At 36.6% G+C, this 18807-nt stretch overlaps 1 protein-coding gene across 12 annotated transcripts in view; it reads left to right on the top strand.

The window, feature by feature from the left end:
* Window positions 1-18807, top strand: part of FRYL (FRY like transcription coactivator) — a 182935-nt gene that overhangs the window by 28248 nt on the left and 135880 nt on the right. For 7 of the 12 annotated variants that reach the window (XM_062575534.1, XM_062575544.1, XM_062575535.1 and 4 more), the window contains exon 1: window positions 9134-9526. The exons of 4 other annotated variants lie outside the window; for them this stretch is intronic. In XM_062575534.1, the coding sequence (XP_062431518.1) occupies window positions 9358-9526 (169 nt within the window). In that variant the 5' untranslated portion in view covers window positions 9134-9357. Of the gene's footprint in view, window positions 1-9133; window positions 9527-11391; window positions 11478-18807 lie in introns of those variants that run through there. One more of the 12 variants, XM_062575539.1, reaches the window with a different exon arrangement.

Raw genomic sequence — 18807 nt, 5'->3', positions numbered from 1 at the left:
GTGGTTTCTAGCCTTTTCAGTTATTTTCTGAGCTTTAAACCATCCTGCCCCTCAAAATCAATGTCCTGCTCTAAATGATACTAGTGTATTTCTGTGCCTTTGGGAAGACTATTGCATGGGTGCTTATCCTGACACACCATCTCCTTCTGCCTATTACAGAAAACATGGCCACCAATCTCAAGCGTGAATAGCAAAAGAAAGAATAGTGTGCGCATTTTTGTGGAGTGGGATGGGTGATTAATTCCTCTAGGTTGCCATAATGTAATTAGTGCCCTCATCTCCATTCATCTGCTAAGAATTTAGTGTGATCATCTTACAAGAAGTATCTGTCCTTCTATCTTCCTCCAGTTGTGATATTTGGCTCTACATAGCCTCATCTGTAGCATTTTGACAGCTGGATTGTAAATTATGTATTTCTGATCAGAAAGTATGGTCAGCAGCTTGCTTTGGAGAGGTGGATATAGTTGTAAAAATATTATGTGATTTCTTTTTTATGAGAACAGAGATCACGTACAACATATCGTGAAGAGTTATGAGAATTACCTTTAGTGTCTCTACAAGGAGATTCCACTTGGCTGTATTCTGTACATAGGCATTTTATATAGGAAGGTTCTCCAAGCTTACTTATTACCTCAAAACGACACTTTTTTTTTTTACTTTTATAGTTTACTTCTGTAGTAATTTGCAGCAGGGCTACTTACGAATACTGCGCAATGCTACTGACTGCATAATGTTTTTCTACGATACAATATATATTGTATCATAGGTATATAATTTTGTTTCAAAGATTCAAATTTAAAGGCATTTACGAGCAAGTAGGGGGAACTTTCCTAATTCCCATGGGCTCAGGTATGGTATCGGACAGTAAAGGAGCAACACGCTTGCACTCACACTCCAGGGAAGAGACTGTTCCTTAACTGATAAGGAAATTGAATGTTTGTACCTGGGTTTATGTTCAACTGAATGAACAACAGCTCTCATTAGACTAATATTTGTGTTTTTCTAAGCAATGAGTGGGATTTTATTTACCACTTTAATTATCAATACTAGTTCCCCTCTTGCATTTTTTGAACAAGACCTCTTCTAAGACTCTCCCTACTGAGACTGTGATTTCCTCTTACTCGTAAGTACACAAACAAGCATGAAGCAAACATGCTCATTCTCTAAACTACTTTCCATTATCAAAAGTTTTTAAAAAAATCTTTTTCCATTGCATTCATCTGCAAGTTACTGGCTGAAGTGTTACCTGTTTTTACCCATTTAATGACCTAATTAGTATGCAAGTTCTCAACATGGCACCAATTTTCAAAAGATAGTGTTAACAAGTAATGTATCATGGCTGCAAGAACTGCCAAGAGGGAGGGTGAGGTCAGAAAGAAGACGGCATAATAGCTTAAATCTAATGTTAAAGACTTACAGAACAGATCAGGAAAATTTGCAGATCTGTGCAATTGCTAACACTCTGGTCTGTGAAGTATTGGCTAGTTTGGGTAGATTTTCTTTCTTTCTGTGCATCTGTGCTTTTCTGACTCCTAAGTCGAATGTATCTATCTTCTCAAACTGGACTGTTTGCAGGCAAATATTAGTGAACATAGTTGCCACAGCAAGTTGTAATGTGAAATGGGAAAGGAGGTAAATCTGGGAAACAGTCACTATCAAAATGTGAAACAAGCTGTGAAAGAATCTAGAACCACTTGTGTCTCTTGTATTACTCTTTCCTGCAAGATCCCTTAACAAAATTAAACTTTAATCAAGTATTTTTCTTTCTTTGTTCTTTTAGGGAGTAAATAGAAGGACATAAATCTTTTTAACTTTTTAAACTTTTTTAATCTCATTTGAGTTCTGCTTATATTGTCTCTGTAAGAGCATGGTGAAGGTGTACCTAATCTCATAGAGAGTGAGCCAGTAATTTCATATGGATAGATTCATGAATTTAACAACTTTTTTTTTTGGGGGGTGGGTGGGTGTTAATTTTTACTGTTTTGCAGTGTAGTACTTTTTGTGACCTTGTTTAAAATATTCTATTTTCCATGTTCTTCAAGGGAAGAGCTAAAGTAAATTAGAAAAACTGTATGAGTCCTGTGTAAATCAAGACAGAACCTGTATTTTATCTAGATGTCTAGAGGACTTCCACTGCTATTGGAAACTGAGCTTGTCTTGTGCAGCTTAACTCTCTGAACTGAGTAAGCTTGCCCTAATTACAGGAAGCAATGAAGAAAAGTCACAGTGAGGAAAGCATAATTTCCAGATGTCAGTAAGGTTTTAAACTTGCATTCCTTGCGTAAAGTTTTAAAAGTAAACTAAGATTAGGTCAGGTTTCTCAGGGAAGCAAGGTAAATGCACTGGTGCAGTGCACCCTTTAGGGACCGTAATAAAGATTATCTTGAATAATAGATTCTTTCTCTAACCATTAGATTTTTATGCTTCAGGTAAAATTTTGAAGGTCTGCTCTTTGAACACGAGGGAATGTAGATACTTATTTCATGCAGTGTTAGAAAAAATCTAACAGAAAAAGAGTTACGATGGCTATGAAAAGATGTATGAATACTTGTGTCAGAAACATATGTTGCATCATCTTGATTTATACCCTTATACCTAATTATGCTTTAATGTCAATTTGGTGATGTATAATAATATACATATGCTCAGTCTCTGACTTACTAATTTATCCATCCTGTCTTTTCTGTAGATAAACCTACATTAAGGCTGGTAACTCTGTCCCTTGCATATTTCTATTAAGTATTTAAAAATATTTTGGTAATGGTTTTCAACTCTTAAATTCTCTGAGATTCGATTTTATAGCAGTGTTACCATTTTTGTTTTGAGTGGTTTGCTCCACAGAACCTTTGTTTTTGAATGTTCTTTTTCTTATTGCCTTTGCATAGAAATATCAACATTATGCTTGTTTTCATTAATTTTGATTGATAACGTAAAAGAGCATAGCTTCCTTTCAGTGTTTTCTAGAGAGAAAGCTCTAGCCACTTCTACTGTGTAATGGTTCAGCGACATCTTCTCTTTCTGGCCAAAGTAGTGTGTGGTGTTTCTACTTGCATCTCAGTGGATGAAATTCAGAGTACGTACTGTGCTGGGATTTGCTTTTAAAATCAACTTATTTGAAGAAACTCTGGTGGGAGAAGAAATACATAGGTTTGAGAGATCCTGTGACATGTCAATGCTCTAAACAAGGAGGAGGTTACTGACAGGAAGCCTACAGCATTACCCTGACTAAGGATTGTAGAAGTTGCAGAATAGACAAAAACCTTAAGCTTCTCAGGAATGTCTAATGAATTCGGGAAAGCATTGTATTACTGCATGCAACTTCAAGATAAGAGCAATTACTGCCCAATACATAAACATTAAAAATGTCAGGACTTTTTTTTTTATTAAATACAATATATTGTATTCAGTAACTTATCATGCAATTATGTTTTGCATTCAGCTCCTAATTGATTTTTTTTTCGAGGATTTTTTTTTCCACTCTGGGTGTATTCATGTCTACTAATGCTAGATATTTAAACCCAAACTTCTGTTTAAAAAAAAAAAATCCTGAGAAAAAGCCCCACAACTCGCTTCCAAAACCTGACTCCCTCAAACAGAACAAATACAAATTAAGTCACTGAAAAAGTTCTGCAGAAATTGAGACTTTAGCTAAAGCTGACAGTTGTTACTTATCTTTAATTTCTCAAAAAAGTGAAAACCAGGCATTCCTTGAGGAACATAGGGACAGCTGAAACTGTTTGCCTATTTACATTAAAATAAAAAAAGCTATAGAAAAATGGCTTATGTTTAAAGTATTTTTCCACGTAAAATAGCTGCAACAAGTTTAAAGTGATGGAGACAAAGTTTGTGTGGAAATTGTACATTGTTTGTCCCTGCTTATTCCTGTCCTTTCATAGTATATCTGCTGTAAAGTTAGTTACACTAGTTGAACTGGACCAAAGAAGTCATTAATGCTCAATTGTTTGGAAATTAACTACAAAATGTGATTGTAAATTGTGTGAAAGACAGTCTATTGTAATTTCAAATGTGTTTTGAAAATTGTTTCTGACTTGCAAAGTTAATTCCTTTAAATTTGTCAGGTTATTGCAAGGGCATAGCCTGAACTGTCAAATGGTTGATGACTCCAAAAATACAACAACCAACCTAGAAAAATATACACAGAAGGAGAAAAGGTTTATCTTGTCCATTTAGAAATAGTATTTATTTTCTTTAAATACAGAAACTAGGCAACTATTTTAAAACACAGTTTTAAAGCAAAGAGGCTTTTAATTAAAACAGACAAAATGGACCCCCCCTCCCCAAAACAAAAGTGCAGCTTATAAAGAGAAAGAAATAGATTTTGCCTCCTTTTGTTTATTGTGCTAAATTATGACAAAGTGAATTGATGTCTTGCTAATTTGTTAACAAACGTAGAATAGGTCCAGTATGTGGTACTGTCATGAATTTAATGAAAGTATGTAAATTTACACTTTGAGACTGGAATTCAAGTTTAATTTGTAACTTAACTATTTTATTCTGTTTGCTGTTATGCATCTTTGATCTTCATGTTTTTGAGGAAGATCAGATTGTTTTCACTGAGATATGACAAATTCTAACAAATTAGGCTTCTTTTCTGAGGTACCAGAAGGGAAAACTTCCAGTACTCCTTTTTAGTAAATAATTGAGTGCTCTAATAGTTGTGCTGCTTTCTCAAAAGATTTATTCCTGCTTGAAGAAGTCATGTCAGGTTTGAGTTAACAAGTTAGAGAAAATAGTGTGGGGCAAATAAGGATCATTACTAATGCTGTGATCCAATATGGGATCCAGAGGCCATAGTTAAACCCCTCTCCTCCCCCAGCAAAGTAAGGGGTATTAGCACTCCCTGGAGACCTGCAAATGGAGCTAGAGACCGCTGGGTACATCACGCTGGCTTTGCGTGAGCTGGATGTGTTACTGTTCCAAGAGGCAGAACATACACCTTTTCTGTACTGCAGCGTCCTTGCTGGAAAGGCTGCTCTGGCGTAACCTGCAGCGTGAGTGCCGAACGGAGGGGGCTGTTCTGCTTTGGTTGCACGCTTGCTCTGTCCTGCCGGTGTCGTTGAGTTGCGGAGGAGCTGGGCTGTGTGAGCCAGCGGGGTTCTGAGTGCCAAAGAGCTGGGCTGGCGCTGCTCGGGCTCGGGCCAGCTCGGGCTGGAGCAGTGTCTCTTAAGGGCAGGGCATATTTTAATGATACAGTATTTGCAATGTATGCCTGCAGCTTGCTGGCACGGGAGCGCCACCAGATACCTCTCTGTAGTTTCGGTTCTACGACTCAGCTATTTTGCCAGCATAGTTATAGCTAAGAGTTTGGAAAACACTTTTACCATCATGCCAACGCAACTGCCTTGGACAGTTTGGTTTCTGCCCAAGCGTGAGGATCTCATTAAGCCAGGACCGCTGCTGAAGGAGGCAGTTCTGCCTTCTCCTCGCCCGCAGACCTTGTGCTCTTCCCCTTGGTCGGTGTGGCGGGGCTGTCTGTGCAGGGACCCGAAGCAGCAGGGGGAGCGGCCCCCACACCCGCCCCAGGCAGAGCCGCGGCGCCTGCCCGGCAGTGCTGCCCGCCCGCTGCCGGGCCCCTCGGCCGGACGGGGGGAGCCGCTTGCCCGCTTGTGTCCTCTGAGACAGCAGCCAGGCCTGGGATCCGTTTGGTCTGGCTGGGTGGGGGTAGTTTCAAAAACACTGCCAGCTGTCCTTGATGTAAACTAAGGGTGTATAATGCATGCTTAGGCGTAGAAAGATGCAGCAGACAGACTTGCTTGCATATTTATGATAGGCCATCTTTTCTGAAGTTTTACTTCCCAGGATGTTATCTATTTTATACTTGTCTTGAGTAAGAATTACTGAAACTTTTAGTTTTATTGCCAGTTCTGAAAATATTCTAAAAATGTGAGCTGAAGACACTTGTAAGTAGCCTTGTCTTATACGCATCTTTCTTTTGTTAATTAGCAACCTGTTTTTTCAGCTTTTCTCACTGGTAGTGTTCCTGCATCAGCAGGACTCCCATGTAGCGGCTCTTTCCCCCCACATCCCATGCACCTTGTCAACGGTTCTGTCTGTGTGCTGTGAAAGATCGAATACAAATGGACAAGTGCTCTGGGAAAAGTTATTGTTTCCTAATTGGCAACTAGTTCCTTAAGAGATGGTAATTCCATATGTTTCATGATCTGTTCTTACCCCTTTTAATGAAGAGTCCTGTGGGGTTCCTTTTAGTGAGGGCAGCTAGGCTCGGATGTTATTTTCTTGCTGGTTTACCACTAGTGGTAGGGACTGCTAGAGGTCAAGCCCAGTACTTGAGAGTCCTCAGCAGACACATCAATGCAAAACCAAAATATCTTTTTTTTCTTTTCTTTTCTTTCTTTTTTCTTTTCTTTTCTTTTTTTTTTTTTTTGAGTACAGCAAAAGTGGAGTGCATACAGGAAAACCAGGAAAACATCAAAGGACTTACTGTAATGCAGATAATAGTTGTACATGAGATTGAGTCTCTCATTCTTTCTTCAGATGTAGAGGTTCCAGAATAAGAAGCTAAAAATTATCAAGTAAAGGCTTTTTCTAGTCTTGTTTGCTTGCAGAGATGAATTTTATTAGAACAATTGGAAGAACTGTTATATATTTCCTCTTAAGAGTTTATAATTATTTGTAAAACTTGTACATTATGTGCTCTTGCCTTCTTTCTTAAAGAGCGAGTGAGAGTAGGAGAGAGGAGTGTATGTGAACTGACATAGCCAGAAGCTTAAGCTTTCTCTCTTAGCTTTGTTATTTATAAAATGCTGCTTTAATGGAATATAATTAACTATAGATATAGATGTCCTGCAGTTAACCACCATCCATACATAGCCATATATGTATAGCCATATATATTCATATATGAACTGTCTTCTGCAGACAACTCTTCGATGTTCTTTTCTTAAAAAGTTATACAAATGCCATCTTGAGTGAAAAACTAGCCATAACATTTAGATACAACTGTTATATGATGTTATATAACCTCTTTATCAAGTTCAGTCTTGAAACATGATATACTATATGTGTGGTAGGGTCCTTTTTTTGTTTGTGTTTTGTTTTTGAATCCTACTACTTTGAAGACTATTCTGTAAACTCCATTTTCTGGAAGAAAAACTCTATTTCAACCTTTTTTTTTTTTTTTTTTTGAATTTATAGCTATTCATGAACATCATGTGATATAGAAAGTCATACTATAAGCATTTGATTTATGTAGTGCAGTGGGCACTTGCACTTCATCTTTCATCTCTGCCCTATGTCCATGTACTTTATAAAACATCCAGAGTGTGATTTAGTGCACTTCTGTGTCTGATTTAGGACCATAGCAGAGGAAATGTGCAAAGGTATTTAGGTTAGATACTCACAGTTCAAAATATCTAAATATCCTTTTCTTTGGAAATTGAAGTTTGGAAGGCGGATGTTTGGGAGTATACTCAGTCCAACAGAAGCGTCTGATTTTCTCTTTTGTTCTGAAGTGTTAGAAATTGCAAATTATGTCTATAGCATTATTTTCTATAGCATTTCATTTTTGGCCACTAGAATCTTGCTGTTATGAGTAAATATGTGTTCCAGTTTGTAATGACTCCTGATATTTCTCTACTCCCGTAAAAGATAACTGTAATCACAAATTATCTTTGCAGTATCTTATTGTTTGTTCTGCACATAAAACACTTATCTGCAAACGTACTCTGTATAGTTTTTTTCTTTTAATAAAAAGAATTGTGAATGAAATTGTTACAAAGACAATACTTTGCCAGATATCCCAGATCTTTTGCTGCAGAAAATTGTATCCTAACAATGTGTCCTTTATGGTAAGGTTAGGCCCTCGTTGCAAAGGAAATATACATGAACTTTTGAATATTTTGGAGTTTTAATGAAGCATTTAATACTAAAAGTATCACACATTTTCAGTATGAAAAATTGTCTTAAGTGGTAACTTCAATGAATTTGTGCTGTGCTTGTCAAGTTGCAGCCTTATTAATTAAATTTAATACTCATAAAGTGTGACAGGGTAGGTGGTCAGTAAAAACTGATAGCTTAATGTAGTTGAGCCATCCCATGTTAACATGGAAATACTGGATCTCCATGACATGAAACAGACTGCTCTTATATACGTTTCAGAGTTCCCTAGAGTTTCCTGGGTTTTGTGTGTGTTGCTGTGGTGTCTTTTTGTTTTGCTTTTTGTTTAAGACGAGCTAGATAGGGTGATGAATATGACGTGAAATGCCTTCTTTTAAGGAATGTAACGGTAGTGCAGTATGCTTTGCACTTAGGTTGGATGACGTTGCATAGAACACTTTGAGAAATGGCTTGGACACTGAGCTGTTTTCACAGGAAATAATGTGAACATAAAAGCCTGTAGGCTACCACTAATAGATATTCAGATTGAGTATTTGTGGATTTCCTCTGAGTGATATGTACAATCTTAAGTGACAAATGAGATGAGAAAATTGCTTAGTAATAAGTCTATGGATATCCATCAAAAAAACTTTCTGAAGTGTTTTCTTTTTTCTTCTAAGCATTCTGCTCCAAATGCAAGGCACTTTTTCTTAATGGCTTTTCTAAGCTAAATGTGGAAGAGTATTTAAACTTTCCTCAAATAAAAACAGAAAAAACTCAGTTAAAACCAGGCACTTGGTTATAAATGGATAGTAGCCCTAGAGATAGAATGAAAATTTGGTGAAAATGAGGCGGATTATTATTTTCAGTACTTGGGGGATTCTTCTGGAAGGTATTCTTGGATTCTCAGTGATTAATTTAGTATCAGAACCTCTGTAAAATAGATCTTAATATTTGATAGATGTTAGTATACTAACTCTGTGAGAATGCAGATAGTTTAAATTCTGGTGGTGTTAGATACTTCGTTTATAAAGCTGGTGCATAGACTTTTAAATGATAAGTGTTATCTTTCGAATGCAGATGAACACTTCTCTGCCTGTGCACTTCATGAAAATTAAGAGCTATTGAACTGTCAGCTATGAGTTTTGAAGATATACTGTACATTTTATTTGTGTTTCAAATCGTTGTCATGCCAAGCAGTGTTTTATATAAGTGAAGAGTTTAAGAAATATTGGTTAATAAAATAGCTTGTCGTCGTTTGGTTTTCTTATCAGTCGGTACAGTTAGACGTCTTTAAAATCTGCCGTGGAGCAGCTGGCAGCTGACGTGCTGCTATTGGCACCACCCAGGTTTGATACGACATCGCTAGGAGAAGTAGTAAGTGTAGTCCACCTCGGCGCTCAAGGAAGTTAATGTGGGAGCCTGGCTCGGTAACGTGCACCTAAACTGCTGAATTTAATAGATGCTGAGAATACAGAGGAATACACAAGGCACATAAAAATGGAATTCCTTAAAAAGATTGTCCCTACTGCCATTTCTGGTGATGTAGTTCTGGATGTTGGAAGTACTGCCCGTGAGAGCTCCCCAAGGCTACTAAAGATGAGACGTGTCAGCCTGCTTTCCTTAGGACAGACAATAGATGAAGATGAGGAGACACAGCCTAATTACAGTATGTATCCATTTTTTTTAAAAAAAAAAAGATTTCTAAGTTCTTTTGAATGACGGTTATTTTGATAAATTGCTGATTTGATAATAAAAGGCTTTTTTTCTGAAAGTCGCTATGATAATGGTTTCCCTAGTTTTAGAATTACTTTGTCAATGAGTGCATTATGACCTGTTTGAAAGCAACTCTCTAAAGCAGCTTTTCTCATGTGCTTCATGTTTGTGCATGCCCGTGTGATTTTTTTTTTTTTTGCGGATAAATATCTCTATTTCAAAATAAATTCTAAAATCATAATGTAGCGATATTTAGGCATTAACTTATCTATACAGATGTGTGTGCTGTGGAAAGCTCTGTTTACTTCAGTGCAGAATTCAGGTTTTATGTCACCTTTTCTCTCCCTATTTTCCCTTTGAAATTCCCCAGATTTTCTAAGGTGAAACTTCTTAAGAGGTTTTTCACTTCAAGAATGTGTATGCTTTACTTGTTCAGTGTTTGGAAGATTTGCATAATTTTTGCAGACATAATATGTAAAGAAATCAAGTGAAAATACAAACATTGTATATAGAGTTTTTGACTTAAGAGTATGGGCAGTTTTGCTTGCCTTAAGATATTTTTTTCCCACATACTAATATGCAAAAATTACAGATGGAATGATTCAGCGTTTCTGACAGTTTAACTGGATGGCAGTGGAAAATCCAGTTTTACTTTCTTTTGCCGTTGGCTAAAATATTAAGACTTTATGGTCTTGGCCCCTGATGGCTATCAAATGCACAGGTTTTCCTCTTTGCTATGTGATGACCATTTTCACCAATTAACATGTGACTTGATTTTTTTTTTTTTTTTTTAACCTTACTGCACTTGTAAGTGCAATACACTTGCTGTGTACTGCAAAGGTAAGAAAAGGCAGCCTCCACTTCGTTGGCTGGTGGCCTTGTGGCCTTACCTGTGGCATTAATTTTATGAGGGGAATGAAAAGGGATTTCCATAGTGAGACTTTTGTTTAGCCTTTCTGATTATAGTATAAAATAATGTAAAATAATGGCGGTGTTTTTTTTTAATCTTTTAAATATATCAGGTTGCATGATACTGGTAGTTGGTGAAAGAAGGTACAGTGATATTTTGTTAGCCAAATTGTTCCTGTGTATAACAAATTAGAACTTGCTCATGCTGTAACAATGTTGACTATTGAAGACTTGGAACATTTTTGTTAAGAATGTTATTGCCTGCGTGTTTGAAAACTGAGAAATCTGATCCATCTGAATGGGTGGTGCTCTTTTAGCCACATTTATGTTGTCATTTAACTTTAAACGTTCTAGAGCCTGAAATTTATGCGTGGGTATCACAGTGAAGTGCACAACTTCAAAATCTTGATAGGCACATCTCATCAGTGTCTCTCTTGAGCTGTGTAGTGCTTTTCTTTATAGCTCAAACTAACATTTTTAAACAACATTGTTTTTCAAATACTAGAATTCCAGGGTTATGGTTTAAGAACAGATAGCCTTATCTTTGTACCAAGTTAAGAGAGAATGCTATAGATTGAAGTTTATATCGAGAACAGAGGCCTTCATTTAACCTTTTTCAGTGTTTTATAGATGGTTGAGCAGATGAGGATAAGACACATTAGAATACTCTGATCCTACTCCTGAAGATTAATTCTCCTTTTCACTTGTTAAGTATTTGTCAAATGGTGATTATTAGGAGTAATTTCCACAAATCAGTAGTGCCTGACTAATATCACCTAATAATGTGCGGTCATCATTTACGAAATGCAGACTTATGGTCTGTTCTGGGATCATGCTTTTACAATAGCAGATAACAGCTGAATCCTCTTTAAATTATCTGCTTATTTCTATTTTTGTATCTTGGTAATGGAATGAACTGCTCTTATGGAACAGAGTGAAGAACTACTGTGTTTATCAGTTGGATATGCTGTAGAAGGCAGGTGCCAGCAAAACAGGTAATAAAACAATAAAATAGTAAGATTTTTTGCGAATGTTTACTTAAGGTCAGCAGATGTGGCATGTTATCAGAACTTAGTATAATGAAACTATTCAAGGACTCAATAGCTTTGAAAGCTAAGGTTGTTTATCCTGTAGATGTGCTTGTATGTATTTCTAGATTTGAAACTTTTTTTCTCTTATTTTTAATCTTTAGGAAGATTTTTATGTTAATAAAACTCTGGGTGAAATGCTGATCTAGCAACTATTCCAAACCATAGAAGTATTTTAGAAAGTATTAAAGAAATATTCCAAGCTTCTGAAGTGTAAAAGTGCTTTTTTTGTAATACTGCTCTGAGTTTGCATATATCTAATCTAAATATTTTGTGTTAGGTTAATGGAGTTTGAGTGATGAGATGTTCTTTTTTAGGATTAGAGCATATTTTAGCAAAAATGCCTTTCAAAATCTTAATTAATTTATACCTTATTTTGAAGCAAAATAAAAAGCTGTAGAAAAATATGTGGTGATACATGTTTTTTAAATATGTGATGTCCATAGAAAATGCTTTCCAAGAAAATTTTAGAAATCTTTCATAGCTGTCTTTTAGATTATAAGGTTATTGGAACTGTAGGGGGAAAAAAAGCCCATACATTTCGCTTGTTGGAAAAATTAATTGGGAGTTCTTTTAAATTTGTTACAGCATTTAAGAATTTTGAAACATTCTATCACAGAAGTCTGATTCTAATTGTAGTTCTTTCCAGACAGACATAGAAAGATGAGTTGAAAAACCCAGAGAAGGTATTTTCTTATTGATAATTACAAAAAAAATGGGTGCACATCTATAAATTATTTCATATTCCCCCTTCTCCTATTTGCGGTGTTAAAGAAGGTGAATGCCAAGAGTGCTCTGTGTAAACTGGCAAATTGCAAAATACCTATCGGGTGTGAAATGTGCACTTTCACTGGTGGTTTTATGCATAAGTTATGATGCAAGGTGGAGTAATTAATATTATGGAACAGTCTTAATAGCAAACTGTGTAAGTCAAATCTGCAATAACTGCAAGAGGCTTTAAATTAATCAGCAATTTGAGTATTCTCGTTACTCATCATGTGTGCGTTATTTCTCTGCATGGAAAATGTCTTCTTTCATGAACATTAATATCGTTTCCCTTCAAGTGCCTGTGCTAGAAGAGGCAGAAATAAGTTGACACAAATGTGTGCTTTGGTGCTAAAGCACTCGGTCTGGATGTACGTTAACTGCCTATGAGCACTGAGTCTCTGTGACACCTAAAGCTCTGCAGGGCGTATGCATCTCCATCTCTGATCACAGCATTGTACAGCAGGGGATGTCCGGGAGGCCCAGCGTCCGTCTGCAGTAAAAGTGAGTTTTGTACCTAAGTTAGGAATTTCAGTTAGATAAGACTGACATGATTAGTGGGCAAGCAAATACCATTGATGCTTTTCCCCTGCACTCTTGTTTGCTTCTTGTTTATGTCCAGAGACTGTTCTAAAATACTCTTTGGGATCCTGAAAGCTATTTACATAAAAATCTCTAAGCCTCTCTCCTGTTTTCTTATCACAGTAGATAGCATTGTTTTGCATGAGTAATACTTCAGCAAGTTCTTTTGTGTATATTTTCCATAGGGAGTAACAAGAAGTCTTTAAGTGTATTTGAAACCTGTTCTTGAAGGTACTTAGGAGGGAAGATGGGGGAAGAGGATTTTGTATCAAAGGGTGCAGTTTTACAAGCTGACCAGCCTGGTGTAACAGTTTGCTGCCACTGAAAAGGGCAGTCTCCCTGCCAGCTGTGCAGCCCTGCCCTTGCCGGTGTCTGGTGCTTGTGTGACCTTTCACAGAGCTGATTCATTCCACAAAACCAGCAGAAAACATTCTCTCATTTTCAGAGTGGTAGTTTTCAGATGAATTGGTGAGGTGAATCAATTCATTGAGAGGACCTTTTTGGTCAGTAGTGGAGCAGCATTAGATGACTTACTGTCCCCAAAAGTAGCGGTCACTTTCTGGATATCTGCTGTTTCAAATATATTGATTTGTGGAAAAAGAACTCCTTTATATTTTAGATAAATGGAAACACAAGCATCTCTCCAGCGTTTTATGTGCAGTGATATGTTTTTTCATTACTGCTTATAAGCAAATAAAAATTACTTTGTAATTCTGACCATAGGGTAAATGTCTTTCTAAGTAAGACGTTTACTTAAGATAAGAGTCAATAATGAACTGAAATGAAGTCCAGATTTATACAAGTCTTTTAAAAAGTAAGTGCAAAGGGAATATGTCTTTAGCTGACTAGTTCATTTTTCTATAATAAGGAAAATCTAGTACAGGTGGTGGTGTATTTGTTAGAGAAAAGGTACTATGACTAAGTTTTAGAGGGCAGTATCTCAAATATGATTTTTAGTCCTATTTTCGAGGCCTAATTTTCATCATATCACATAGTTGACTGTGTGCCTACACTTTTTACTGTAATTGTCCAAGGGTTTCACCTAAAGAATAAACATGAATGAATTCAGAACAAGTACTTTCCTCTTTTACTTCATTTGTTGGGTTTTTTTCTCCTTTGAACTTACAGAACCAAATTCTGTATATCATCCCAAAGAGTGACAAGTAATTGTAATTTACCACTTCTTTAAAGGCGTGCGTGTTAGCACAGCAAAAAAAGTACATCTAGAAGAGCCTTTTCTCCATATGTTACAGCTACTCTCATCTTTCATGAGGACTAGTAAATTACTATTTTTCTCTGAGATATAGTGAACAGAGAGCTTCCAAGTCTTTCTTGGCTTAGCTCTTATTAATACATTAGTTCTGCATCAGATTTACTGTTCACAGATACAAACAAAAATACTTTGCACTGACTTAATATTTTGTTTTCTGGTCTTCAGTAATGAAAGGACCTTCTGAGGCTTAAATATCTTAGTAGAGTGACTCACTGCTAAGAAAAGGAGATAGTGTCCTTTCACTTGGTACAGTCTTGCTGTATATTTATCTGTGCTTGTCCTGGTCTGAGTCTGTTCCTCTTGATGAGACAGTTCAACTTGCTAAAGCAACAGGAAACTACCCTACCTTCCCAGTGCCAATTGGTAGGCAGTAAATTGGAATGCTAAGAGAATGAATCAGAAAGTGAATGCCACTAGTCTTGATGTTCTTCTGCTCTATCTTGCAGATCATAAATTTTTAAGCTGAAAAGTCAGAAGTGATGAGAATACTCATCCAATAAAAAAGAAAGTGGAGATTGGAGGTAAAATCAGGTCATGATGAGCTGCAAATATTCTTTAAAAAAATTCTCTTTAGACTAATTCTTCAAGACAATACAGTTCAAAGTTTGAAGGGGGTAAATAAAGCAAATATCTTTTCCTGCCAAGTGCAATGTTACCTTTCAGTAAGATAGCTGGGAAAGAGATGGAAAAAATTGTATATGCATACACATAGGATATGGTTTTATATATTATATGCACACACATTATTATATGCTTATATATATTTATACATATATACGTGTGTATGTTGTACACACACACACACACACAAAATATATATATATACATTTATATAAGAAATATACAGCAGTCTGCAGTCCAGGGCAGAGTGTTTAAGAGGATAGACAGCATATGAAATCAGAAACTTAACTTATTTTTAGGGAGCTCTTTTCTTTTATGTATAAAGCTGTTTTCCTTTAAACAGACTAAAATCAATCTCTAGGCCAAAAAAATCCAAAACAACTGCCCACAATTCCAAAGGAGTGTTTTTAAGATCAATAATATATTTACCAATAGGGTTAAATCAGCAGCTGCCTATAAAAATGCTGTAGTGACTTCAGCAATTGATCTTAAAATTTATAGAAATACTATATTTCGAAGAGTTTTCTGAACATACAATTTTTCAGTTTTGAGTTGAAAAGGAAAAAAGTCTGTTTTGAATGCAAAAGTTTAGTTGATGGATGATTTAGCATGTTTTAGTATCCTATAAGGGTTTTTCTTTAGTTTCTAATGAAAATGTGATTTACAAATGGAAGATACAGATACAATATTTTTCAGTAATTCATGATACTTTTGATGTCTGTTGACTGACTGTACTTCCATTAGCTGTTTCATGTCTTGATTTGTAGAATTCCACATTTCTAGGGTTTTTTCTTTTTTCCTATTTTCCTTTTTAAAGATCTTAAAGTGCTTCTAGAGCTTCTTATCCCAAGTGCTAACTTAATACTTCACAGAAGGAATATATATAAAATGGATCCAAACTGAGGGGGAAAAAAGTTCAACTATTTTGTCTTAATAAGGGGCTACTTTGGAAAGACTTTCATTTATAAATGACATTCTTTTTTATAAAACTTAGTACTGCATACCCTTTTGTTTCCCTTCCAGCATGAAAATGCTGCATGAGTTTCAATTGGGAATATGTTTTTTTTTTTTTTTTTTTTTTAATGTAAGTGTTGAAGAACACCTGTAGTTTGGGAAGTGTGGTGTTTGTGGTCGCAGCTTTTAAAATCAAAATACACCTTCTTACCAACCAGCAAAGCTTTAAGGATTCTTTTAACCAGCAACCCTTCCCTAACAGAGGATTCCTAGGATGTTGTCATGGGTTTGCCTGGTCTTATTCTATGGCTTTCAGTATTCACCTTTACTTACAAAGGAAAGATTCTGTGAAGAGAAGTCTGAACTACTGATTTGAAAACAGAGAGATGAAACTTTCAGAAAGTCAGACCACTTTAGCAATGGTACGCTCTACAGTGATTAAGTTTGTGTCTGTAGCAGTTGTGCATAAGACCCTGTAAATGTTCGGGACTTAAAATACCCTTGTTTTATAAGATGTGGGATTTTCCTTGTAGAGATACCACATGAATTATCAGTATTCTTTATTTGTTGTACCATTTAGGTCTGTACTGACACACACCTGTACTGGACCCTGGCTGTCTGGGAGGCCATTCTGTTGCTCATTGATAAGACCAATATGGCAATTTTATCTTTAGAATCTTTTTTTTTTTTAGTGTGAAGTTGCTGATGCATGGTTGTGTTAGACAGTGATGCCGAACTGTTCCTAATGTCTCATTAACACTCACTGGCGTGAGCCTTTTCTCTGTTTGTCTTTGCAAAGGTGACTGAATGAAGGAAGAATATATTTAATTAAAAAGAAAATTATAACTTGAAGACAGGAAAAGCAGGAAGTAAAACACAAACACAGTTCACATCTTGCATGAAAATACTGTATTTCTTTAGTGTGTTATTTTCTGTTGGTTAGAGATAGTTTAAAAATATTTTTCTCTATTCTTTGAGGTTTCCATAGAACTGTTATTTCATAATAGGAGGAATGTAGAATTGATTAGCTTAATTTTTTTCAGTACTTGATGAAGTTATGTGAAGTATGTTTCTAGGTTGATTATATGTTTGGAAAGTTAACATGTGCTTGTTAATTACTGGGAAATAAGTGCTCTATCAAGAAATAACATGACTAGCAAATAACAGCAAGTTTCTTCGATAGAAAGAAGCCTTCTCCATTTTACCTGAATACATTCCTACTACATAATTTCAGTTCTGTGTTTTTCTTTAATTAGCAGAGACTTAAAAGAGTGATCTTTTCCCTTTTCATTTAATCCGCTCTGCCAGATGCAGGTGAGTGAATGGAGGGCTGTGTGCCGAGAGTCTGGGTCAGATGATACAGCTCAGAGCTGCTCGGAGGACTCACCCGGTGCTGGGCGCAGGTGCAAGATGCGCCTGCTTCTGGAGGCTGTATTTTAGCCTGCCAGCTGGGGCCTTTCAGAGGACTTTGGGCTCTGCGTAGATCACAACCCGAGCGCTCGCAGATAAGCGCAGCCTTTGTTGTAAACTTTTAGTGTTTGTTGAGTGTCTAGTCTCCAGCTGTTGTGTTCAACTACCTTTGAGTTTTCCCCATTTTCTCCATTCCATTTCTAATTATTTTTATTGCTTTTTTTTTTTTTACTTTTTTCTGTCAGTGCATCAGCAGACTTGCTAAGGATAAAGGTTCAGAAATTATACCGTATACAAATTCTCTTAAATCTCTTTTACAAATCAATGTATATGTATACAATGTATATGTATGCCTTATTTCAACTAAAAAACCATTTCTGTCTTTTACTCCTGCACCTAGTCCCTACAAGACTGATTCAGAGATGGGAGTGTTGTAAAATTCAACATTAAAAGCACTTATTTAATTGTTTAAATTGTGGTAATTAAAGTACTAAAGAAACACTGTAATTAAACAGTGGTGCTGGCTATGCAGTGAGGAAATATGCCAGTTTAGTTCAATGAGGAAGCATGCCATGTTAACATCATTATTTATTTATTTATATTGAGCAGCAGAGCTCCTTGTGCTCCTGCTGGGTGTGATTGCAATGCCGAGGAGAGGGACTGCAGGCAGCTGGAACCTTACAGAAAATTGCCTGTCCATGCTTTGCTCCTGCCAGCTCTCCCTCTCCTTCCTGTAACTAGAGCTTTCAAAGTCCTTATACTGCAAATAGATTCTAAAACTGTTCTGCCAGCTACATACACCATAGGGATTTAAGCTATAGTGAAATAAGTGAGCTGTGTGTGTTAGTAGGTTTAGCTGGGACAGCTGAGGTTCTCCCCGTTTGCCACTGTCATTGCAATTCCCCATTCCCCTGCCTAACAGTTAGTGCTGCTGTCGTAGAGATGACTGAACCAGACATGCATCTGCATTACACTGGGCTGCAAAGTGCGTTAATACATAAACAGAAATTGGCTGCACTCAGTAAACTGCAGTGGCTCAGGAGCAAATGTTCAGCCCTCTCTACAGCAGAGGGAGAAGGCAGAAATCTATCTTCTGGCGCAGGGAAAGACGATTATGTGTGTCTGCTGCTAAGTCTAATGAGAGTCTGCATCCAAGAACATTTTCCACCCAAGTACTATTGCACTCAGGGGGCTTAATAGACTTGAACTTCTGTACTGAGTTTACCCCTGTAGATAGTTCACCTTAGCTATTCTAAAGTTCCCCTGGATAAGCCTTACATTTCTGGTTATCTTTTTCAATGCTCTCTAGATCCTCTCATAAATGCAGATATGATGTTTCCCATTAAAATGGCAAAGACATTTAGCGGCTTGGGAGGAATGACAAAAATAGAAACATAACTGGTTTGTAACAGTCCTCTTAATGCCTTGTAGGGTAACAAAGTTAAGCCTTTCCTTACTCTATCCGTTTAAATGTCCTGCAACTAAGCTGAGATTTTCAGCATAGCCACGTAACTGTTTCCAGGTTCCATTTAAAATGTTGATGAAAACTGAAATGCTAATTTTCTAAAAACAATATGTTGATCTATTGCTGCTCAAGCACAATAATGAGACTGCTGTGGCAGAATCTGGCAG

This window comes from Rhea pennata, chromosome 4, assembly GCF_028389875.1.
Source record: "Rhea pennata isolate bPtePen1 chromosome 4, bPtePen1.pri, whole genome shotgun sequence".
In the NCBI taxonomy this organism is placed as follows: Eukaryota; Metazoa; Chordata; class Aves; order Rheiformes; family Rheidae; genus Rhea; species Rhea pennata.
The sequence above is the reverse complement of the archived record's forward strand: the minus strand, read 5'-3'. Positions and strand labels throughout refer to the sequence as shown.